This window comes from Scaptodrosophila lebanonensis, unplaced genomic scaffold, assembly GCF_003285725.1.
Source record: "Scaptodrosophila lebanonensis strain 11010-0011.00,11010-0021.00 unplaced genomic scaffold, SlebRS2 tig00000118-arrow-arrow-pilon, whole genome shotgun sequence".
Classification (NCBI taxonomy): Eukaryota; Metazoa; Arthropoda; class Insecta; order Diptera; family Drosophilidae; genus Scaptodrosophila; species Scaptodrosophila lebanonensis.
In genome coordinates this window covers 1,597,737-1,608,294 of record NW_022060578.1, presented here as the reverse complement: position 1 = coordinate 1,608,294, position 10,558 = coordinate 1,597,737, and the positions used below count along the sequence as shown (strand labels likewise).

At 38.6% G+C, this 10,558-nt stretch overlaps 1 protein-coding gene across 1 annotated transcript; it reads left to right on the top strand.

Moving 5' to 3' along the window:
• The first annotated feature begins 3,140 nt into the window (after window positions 1–3,140).
• LOC115628611 lies at window positions 3,141–9,051 on the top strand. The gene is made up of 2 exons (XM_030524794.1): window positions 3,141–3,245; window positions 3,320–9,051. Exon 2 carries the CDS (start codon window positions 3,844–3,846, stop codon window positions 9,049–9,051), a length of 5,208 nt encoding a protein of 1,735 aa, XP_030380654.1. The 5' UTR covers window positions 3,141–3,245; window positions 3,320–3,843.
• The last annotated feature ends 1,507 nt before the right edge of the window (window positions 9,052–10,558 follow it).

Below are 10,558 nucleotides of genomic sequence, written 5' to 3'. Positions count from 1 at the left end.
GGCAGACCGCTTGAAATTAAACATAAAATCATTTTAACTAACGAATTCTATACAAGATTCATTGCAAACACTAAAGAGGACGTGCCGTCAAAAGCGCAAAATGTAAAAAATATAAAAACAAAAACCGCTCACGATTTCACAAGTACGTGGTAGTAGGTAGTCAGCTTCAGCTGGATACAAAAACTGAGCCATTGAAACAGTGAAGCATTGAGGCAGTTAGACAGCCAGGCAGGCAGGCAGGCAGCCAGGCGTACGGCATATTCACAGCAGGTGTGATAAAAACTAAAGTTCACAAGTGCGAGAGACACAATTGCGGGCATTTGTGGTTGGTTTGAAGATAGCACGCATAATTCAAAAGAGGCTCAAAGTCAAACAACATGATAAGCAATTTGTATATAAATACATAGATACTTATGTATGTAGAATGTGTATGCGCGCAGCCTGCCGGCGAGCGTTGACTGATGTTTTGAATGACAACTTGATGACTGACTAACTGACTGCCACATCTACGTACTGCTAACTAACTCGGTGACTGACTGCCTGACTCTTCAAACAGAACAGTTCAACACTCTTGACACGCGGCGTACTGAGTTGGCCAAGTACGCCGATGACACAAAGCGGCTTTAAGCCAACTCCATAGAACACACGAATTGGCCCAAACGAAACTTAAAAAACCTCAAGCACTTTTTTTCTACCAAAATATGTAACACAAGCTCTTACTAAGACCATTTGGATATAATATTATATAGGTGAGTCCATCTAATGCTGCGCTTCACTTTATTTATTTATTTTTATTTTGTAAAGATATTTTGCTCGTAATATGTAACCTTTCTTCCGTTAAGTCTAACTTAACATTTAAACAATTGCATTAAACGATTGAGATGTTTGTCTTTGAATTATGTTTTTCCCTTACACGCATTCGTCCTTTAACTATAATAACTATGATTTAATTAAGATATAAAACTTAAAAATAGTAAAATTGATAACGATATCCAAATACTCGTCCGTGCAAAATTTATTCAATTACGCCTGATTTGTGCACCGATCCGTTCTATAGAAGCTATGTAACAATAAAGGGGCAATTGTTCAAAAGCTGTTGAGTTGTCAAGAAGATACACACTCTATATAATAACAACAACCACACGACACTAGCTTTTCTACTATATGCCTTCAATTTCAAATGCATGCACTTTTATATTTGGTCAGTTTTTTTAGAGCAGAACGCGAGCTTACACGGCATTTTATTTTAAAGGTGCGTCCTGTTGCGTCGCACGTACGATGCCGAATCATCAAAAATACGTATACCTCTCCACACGACCGTCGCACTCAAAAGTCACAAACCAACTGTTTTGTGGCTACCGCCTGTCGTTCAGCCTCGTCGACGTAAGCGCTAGCGTCGACGTTTCGCAGTCGAGGCAAGAGCGCAGAAAGAATTCGAACGACAAAATATTTTCAAATTTCGGTGTTCGGCTTTTATTATATTTTCATATTGCTTCGACCAAAGCCGAGGGTAACTTAAAGCTATTTGTTTAACCATTGAATGAGTTTTCAAATGTGGGAAAAAAAGTCGTTCGAAGAGCATCGCAATTGAGTTGCCGGTGGCGTATGAGTGATTTTTCACTAATAGCTGCTTAATATAAATTTTTAATTATTACTTTTCCTCTTAATAAGTACGTTGAAATAGACTTTCCGTGTTTTTGGTTCTAATTTGTTATTTATGGAGAAATATTTATGCTTTCTATATTATTTCGAATTAACGCTTATTATTTGTAAATGATTTAGCAACTAAATGAATGTGATTTTAATGCGAGTTTGGCATACTCAAGAATGAATGTATACATACTATATGTTTTCTCGATCGGTACGACGACACATGAATGGACATTGCCATTAATTTGTCCAATTTGGAGATCTTTCGATTAAAGACAGATAAATAATTTATGGCATGTGAAGTTGAAATTTGTTTGTATAGTGTGTACATGGATTCAATAAAATTATTAATTATTTAGAATGCTAGTACAAAATAATCTTCAATTAACTATGATTAGATAAAAGTCTTTTAGATACAGGTCATAAGAAAAATTAATTGTTTAAAGCAATATTCATGCAATTAAATATCCATTGTATTCAATGTATATTTAACATAAATTCAGAAAACGCTCGTATACGAGTATAAGGATTCTTTACTATTTAATACATTTATTTTACTTTTCGGCTCTTGGAAAATAAATTTTCATTTTTGCGATGCGTTGGATTTAGTATGATAATAACGTTTTCATGCTCTTCGGCTGACTTTTAACAAATTTTCGCAACAATAATTTATTGCACAACATCTAATGGTAATTAATTAGCCACCTTTTGCGCGGAGCACTATCTCACGACATTTCGACAATAAAGACGCGAACTAAGTGCCACATTCAACGTTTTTGCGATGCTAGAGCATTGAACGTACCGTTACTTGTTAGTTAGTTAGCCACTGTGGAAAGCCGCGCGCCGCTGCAATTGAACCGCTTCGCAAGCGCTTCGCCAAACCAATGAAACTGAAACCGGCACTGAAAAACCGCAGGCAGACAAATCAGACAAAACTTTTGTGTACGTCGTTCTCGTCATCGGTCGTGTGTTTGCCGAATAGGATTTTCCACAGTTGACATCGTCGGGTTGTTTTGCTCCCTCGTCGAGTTTTCCTTATCCACGAAACACACTAGAATATACTGAAAGCCATTGCAGTTGTTATTTGCTTATCAGCATGCCATGTTGATAGCAATTATCATCATCATCATCAGCATTATCTTTACCTCGCACTGTGGGATGTGTGGCAGATTTTTTGACCAGCATCTACCCGAATGGACATAGGTTTTTAAAACTAGTTGGAAGCTAAACAAATTTGAGGGACCAATATATTTGAGGATTAATGTCACCTTACTGTACAATCAGCGAACAACCGCTATATTATACAGTCGGGATTTGTATACCTTTTATGTAAGTTTGGAAACAGGTTAGGTTGTCCTTAAATACCTAAATATAAATCGTTAAGAACAATGTTTTAAAACTATAGTTGTAAAGATCGAAATACCAATTTATACTAATGTTATCGATTAAGTCATATGAAATATTTGTTATTGTATTGTAATCGAATTATGGTCACACAGTGTCATGAAGAAGCTGGTCGTCGACAAAACACGAAATTGAAACTCGCGGAAACTCTCCGAAACCTACTGAAATTTATCTGAATTTAATTTAAAACGGTCATTTAATCACATATTCTCAATAATTACTTATCCACAAAATCATTATTATTAAAGTTCAAACAAAACCATAGTCAAGTGTCTTTTCATTAAATTTTAGGGCCCAGCGTTCATACTGGTCCTTACATCTTTCAATTTCGTTTGTTGTTGAGCGTGTTTTCAATTTAAAGTCGACGATCAGTGGAATATATAGTGTGGAATCGAAGTGTTATGCAGATGTCAACTGGTATACACGAGCCAAGATTCACACGAAAATTTACGTACATATCGCCAAATGTACAGTGACCCTGAAATCTAGTCGAGACGCCGAGTTAAGTGACGCCGGTAACGGTAAAATCGTACGGTATCTGCCACATACCTAAAATATGTGCATGTATGCATGTATGTAGAAAAATACCGAGTGATATGTGTGAGTGACAAATACATAAAGACAAAGTTGTTAAACTTAAATTCTGAGGTACCGAACTAGATCACTAATAGTGAATACACTGAGCGAACCAAAAAAGGCTGTGAGTTGGAGCATAGCGCGCCTAAGGCAAATAAAATTCTCCAGGGTTGCCGGTGTGTAATATTAGTGAACTGTGACTTTTTAGTACTGATGAACCGATATAATTTGCGAAATAAGCCAAACAAAATGAGTTCAAGTGAAGACGATATTTTAGACGCTACAATGCGTGACAACTCTAATGTGAAAGAAGACAATGAAAAGCCTTCAACAAGTAAGGCAGTGGTCCAAAAGAGAGACGAAATAAGTGACGATCTTGCAGCTGTTATAGTTGGCCTGAAGGAGCTAACTACGATGGTAAAACAGGGTCAACAAGACATTGTGAACATGAACCACCGATTCACAGAGAACCGTTTAGAAGATAAACAAAAGAACTTGACACCGCTAAGTATCAACCAATTTAATCCAGAATGTGTAAATGTTGGGAGTAATAATGCTAATCCTAATCTTTCAGTCTCCCATACAGTGACAAACACAACAGCGATGCCTGCAGTATCTACAGTCAAAATATATGACTTGCCGATGTTTTCTGGTTCCGCTGAACAATGGCCGTTGTTCATAGCCAACTTTAACGACACAACAGAGGAATTCAATTACACCAATCGACAAAATTTGATCCGACTTCAGAAATGCCTTACCGGCGAAGCAAAAGAAACAGTAGCAGCCATGCTAATATATCCCGACGATGTGCCAACTGTCATTGAAGAGCTTAAATTTCGATTTGGACGCCCGGAAATACTTGTTAGATCCCAGATCGCCATGATAAGGGAGTTCCCAAAAATCTCCATTAATAAATTGGATCAAGTAATAGTCTTGTCTACAAAGGTACGTGGGGTCGTTGCCTTTTTGTCATCTGCCAATTGTACTAAGCACTTGGAAAATCCAATACTACTGGACGAGCTGATCAGCAAGCTCCCAATGGATGCTCAAATAGATTGGATACGACATGCGGATTCGTTGTCTGTAAATCCTTCAGTTGCGGAGTTTTCAACATGGTTAAGCAGCTTTGCTAGAATTATAAGCCGATTGCCCATAGCAGAGAATGCCATTAAACAGAAAAACGTGAAGACTATCCTTCACACCAATTACATCGAAAAGAAGTGTTTGTTATGCAACGAAAATCACACATTAAGTGATTGTAAATCATGGTGTGATGACACCGATATCACCGCCCGATGGGACATAGCCAAAGCAAACCATTTGTGTTTCTCATGTCTGTCAAAAGGACACAGTATGAGAGACTGTGATTCAAAGATGAAATGCGATATTGGAGGATGTACACGCGTACATCACAAGACACTACATAGTGCTTTGGTAAAAAGCCAGCCAACTTTTAACAAGACGTCAAGTCCAGTCACAGAGAAAACAACACCAATGTTCACTTGCAGTACTACATCAGGATTGCTTAGCCAATATTTCAAAATTATTCCTGTAGTACTTTATGGCCCAAATGGCAGGTACGAAACATTTGCAATGTTTGATGAAGGTAGCGCTGTTACATTATTGGAAGAAAATATGGCAAAAACCTTAGGTTTGACTGGTCAACGTCAAGCTTTAAATCTGCAGTGGTACGATCAAAATATAATCACAGAAATGTCTGTAAAAACTAGTTTTGAGATTGCTGATAGTAAGGACAAAGTAAGATACACAATAAAGGGAGCACAGACAGTGCATAAGTTGAACCTGCCGCGACAATCGTTCCAAAGACATCAATATAAACACTTGAGAAATTTGCCAATAGTTGATTACAAAGATGCTAAGCCAAGCCTGCTTATTGGGCTAGATAACGCACATTTGGGATTGTCACGAACATGTATTGTTAATGGTGCGACACAGCCAATAGGACTTTACACAAAACTTGGGTGGTTGGCTTATGGGCCGACCAATCATAAGACAGACACGTCATTTGTTATGCACATTAAAACAGACAGCCTTCACGAATTGGTTAAACAGTACTTTTCAACCGAACATTTTGGAACTAACGATTTGCAATTGCTGGAATCTAAAGATAATATTCGCGCTCGAGAAATTTTATGCGACACCACTATTCAAGTTGACAACCGATTTCAGATAGGATTACTCTGGAAAGAGAACGTACAGCTGCCAAACAGCTATAAGATGGCAGAGAGACGACTTTTGGGAATTGAGAAGAAAATGCAACGTGATGAAATTTATGCTGAAAAATACAGAAATGAAATGAACAAATATTTGGAGAAAGGATATGCTCGAAAATTAATGCCAGAAGAAATAGAGAACGAGTCAAAAAGAGTATGGTACTTGCCGCACTTTTCAGTACAAACCGTGCACAAACCAGAAAAGTTGCGGATAGTTTTCGACGCCGCTGCAACAGTGGATGGAGTATCGTTAAATACTTCATTGCTAAAAGGTCCAGAAGTAACTAATCCACTCATTGCTATTCTGTTACAGTTCAGGAATGGTGCCATTGGAGTGGCAGCCGACATTAAAGAGATGTTCTCACAAATTCGAATCCAACCTGATGATCAACAAGCACAACGGTTCCTTTGGCGCGACGGACTTACATCGCAGCCAATACAACATTACGCCATGACGTCATTAATTTTTGGAGCAGTCTGCTCCCCCTACTGTGCTGAATACATAAAAAACAAGAACGCCGCAATCTACCAAGAACAGAAGCCAGAAGCTGTAGCAGCTATATTGGAACGACACTACGTGGATGATTTAGTCATTAGTTTTGACCAAGAGGAAGCAGCCATAAGAATTTGCCATGACATTGTCGAAGTCCATCGCCGTGGCGGGTTTGAACTGCGTAATTTTATTTCCAATTCAACACTGCTACAAGAGGTTCTGAATAAAACACCGATTGAGACAAGTGTGGTTAACGTTGAAGGGAAAGGTGCTGACGACAAAATACTTGGAATGTACTGGAACACGACAACTGACAGTTTTGAGTTTAAAACTAAATTTCATCGAATCGCAGCTGAAGTAATGCAAGGGAGACGCATTCCTACCAAAAGAGAGCTGCTGGGTATTGTAATGGCAGTCTATGATCCGTTTGGCCTAATAGCGGATTTCTGCATATTCGCCAAAATCCTCACACAAAAAACTTGGAGTCGTCGCATTCAATGGGATGAGGTATTACCGGGTGAATTGCAGGACGAATGGGGTCATTGGTGGACAGCACTGCAGAACATGCAAGAGTTTCGAAAACCACGTTGTTATTCACCGAATTTGAGCCGTAGTAACTACATAGAGTTACACATATTTGTAGACGCCAGTCAAAGCGCCTTTGCCGCCGCCGCGTACCTACGCATTGTCTATGGAAGCCAAACTGATGTTGCCTTTGTCATTGGGAAAACTCGCCTTGCACCAACAAAACTTCTGTCAATTCCTCGTTTGGAATTGCAAGCCGCAGTCTTGGGAGTACGCCTAAATAAGCTGGTGGTCAAGCATCAGCAATTCAAATTGCATAAGACAGTTTTTTGGAGTGACTCAAAAACGGTTTTGCAATGGCTGCATTCAAAGGATCGAAAGTTTAAGCCATATGTGGCTCACAGAGTAACCGAAATTTTATCCATCTCCCACGCTGATCAATGGAGATGGGTGCCGTCTGCCGAAAATCCAGCGGACACTGCCACGCGTCAAGTTGCAGTGCCGAAAATTAATCACAATAGTATGTGGCTAACTGGACCTGAATTTTTAAAGAAGTCTTCAAACCAATGGCCAAAAACAATTAGTGAACCGCAGAGTGGAATACTTGAGGAAGAAATCGAGACCAAAACCGTTTTAAGCTGTCAAGTAAGCGAGCCCATTGTAAAATTTATTAAATTTTCTTCTCTATCAAGGTTAATAAGAGTCTTTGCCTGGGTTTTGCGTGCAAAACACAACCTGGTCTACCGCACCTCCATGAAGAAGAGTGAGAGGATCCCGCCATTATCATCAACAGAGTTGGTAGATGCTGAAAATATGTTATGCAAAATTGTACAACAGGAAGTCTACTCTGATGAAGTTTCCACTTTACGCCAGAAACAACTGCTGCCAAAGACAAGCAGTATATACAGATTGTCACCGTACTTGGAAGAGGATGGCCTGTTACGCCTGTCTGGACGAATTGATGAAGCTTACTATCTACCATTTGGTGCACGACGACCCATAATACTGCCAAGAAGTCATTTGTTTTCATCTTTAATCATGCAACACTTTCATAACAAGTACCATCATCAGAACATTGCTGTCATAATTAACGAATGCCGCCAAAAATATTGGATACCGGATGCTCGAGGTCTACTTAAACGAGTTCAGAAGACATGCAATAGATGCATTATTGATCGAAGTCAACCACGTCAACCACTTATGGGTCAACACCCAATTGACCGATTAACACCTTATGTACGCCCATTTTCATACTGTGGTGTAGACCTGTTTGGGCCCATAAATGTCACAATTGGACGTCGATGCGAAAAACGCTGGGTAACTATATTTACATGTCTCACTATACGTGCCACCCATTTGGAAATGGTTGAAAACCTTTCGACGGACGCCTTTATTATTAGTTTACGGAACTTTATTAATCGTCGTGGAGTACCAGTAGTCTTCAGAAGTGATAATGGTACCAATTTTGTTGGCGCGCAAAAGGAATTGACTGCAACTGATCGATTGCTGAATATTGAGACACTAATAGATGAGACCTCTGCTAAAAGAATTAAATGGATATTCAATTCGCCTGCAAACCCGAGTGCTGGTGGCTGCTGGGAACGACTAATACGTATAGTGAAACGACTGCTTGGAAAAACATTGAAGGACGTCGCCCCACGTGTGGAAACGCTACGTTCAGCGCTGATCGAAGTTGAGAACATATTGAACTCCCGCCCATTGACAGACTTACCGGTCGATCACGAGGATGATGAGCCACTTACGCCAAATCATTTCCTATTGGGATGCGTAAATTCGACACAGACGCCATACCCACCAGAAAATATAACTTGTTTGCGAAAACAGTGGCATATTGCGCAATCGATCAAGGACCGCTTATGGAAACGGTGGATAAATGAATATCTACCACAACTTGTATGTCGCAGCAAATGGCATGACAACCCAGAAGCAATTAAAGTAGATGATCTGGTCATTATAATGGATGAATCCACCCCACGAGAAAAATGGAAGCGAGGACGAATTACAAAGTTATATCCTGCCAAAGATGGACAAATTCGTAATGTGGACATAAGAACAGCAACCAGCAGCTTACGTCGTCCGGTGTCAAAACTTATTATACTGAAGCTTAATTGTGAATCGCGGAGCGATTCACCAGGAGGGGGGGTGTAAAGATCGAAATACCAATTTATACTAATGTTATCGATTAAGTCATATGAAATATTTGTTATTGTATTGTAATCGAATTATGGTCACACAGTGTCATGAAGAAGCTGGTCGTCGACAAAACACGAAATTGAAACTCGCGGAAACTCTCCGAAACCTACTGAAATTTATCTGAATTTAATTTAAAACGGTCATTTAATCACATATTCTCAATAATTACTTATCCACAAAATCATTATTATTAAAGTTCAAACAAAACCATAGTCAAGTGTCTTTTCATTAAATTTTAGGGCCCAGCGTTCATACTGGTCCTTACAATAGTACATGTTGGACGATTTAATGACTGGGGCAAATACAATAAAAGTGCTGACACACCAATCCTGTTCCGCTCAAAACAAGTGTAATAATGCGTTTTATGAGAAAACCCATTTCATATCCCATAGTGCATTGTGTAGGTGTGCTGCCAGGTCTGCCCTAGCTGAAACGGTGATGATGCTGCTGCTGCTGCTGCAAAGTCCCAGATACTTTCATTTGCCCCTACTGAAAAATTGAGATGAAACATGATCTCATGCCGTGTGCATTTTGCTTGACTTGTGCGGGCCTGTGTGTGCGCCTATGTATCTCAAGCTGCCTGCAAATATTTGGATTTGGTTTGGCTGTTGGGCAAGGGTTCCTTATCTCTTGGGTGTTAATTGTGGGAACTGTTGGCTTACCAATGGCCTGGTGTTGTTTGTTTGTTTGTTAGCTTTTCAGGTAGCATTATAATTAAACCCAAGTATCTTAAGTTATCGAAATAGCCACATTTCTATTCTACGAGTACGCCATTCCAAAAGAACATGGTTTACCCACTAGAGCCAGATACTTTTATACTTATACTTATATTATTAACTATCTTATACACACAAATGGACCAGCATGTACTTATTATTATAAAATTGTTTTTAAACAATTGCTGTTTAAACTTATGTTGATCGATTTCTCAGACAAAGGCGAACAATTATTGAACCTCCACAGATTTTATTTTATTTATTTGGAAGATCAACAAAAAGTGCTCGAGATATATATGAAAACTATGATTTTTATTATCAAATAATATTATAAAATAAAATAACAATATTTAATAACACAAGGATTCTTATAATACTCATATGTTTTAGACAAGACAAAGAATAACATTTATTTCGCATTAGATTACTTAGTACTAACGTCCCCTGCTTCGCTTGGGTATTTTACAAAAATTTTAGAAAATATAAATTTTAAAACTCACACACACACCCTTCTTTTTACTATGCGTTAGTAAAAAGGAGTAAATAATAAACATAGTTTGATTAGTTTGATAGATTTTTTTGTTCTTTTTTAGAATATTTTGTTATTTTTTATTGATTCAGAGCATCTTCTGTAAACGTTATTTGATGTTATTTTATGTTATGGTAGCGTAATAAATTTATTTTCAGGAAAGTTAGACCCTACTAATTCGAAGGTTTGGCTTTGGAACTAGGGCAGTCCAGAAGGG

What these genes read in the sequence shown, in the direction of transcription:
- LOC115628611 (XM_030524794.1), top strand. Translation starts at nt 3,844, where the DNA reads ATGAACCGATATAATTTGCGAAATAAGCCAAACAAAATGAGTTCAAGT.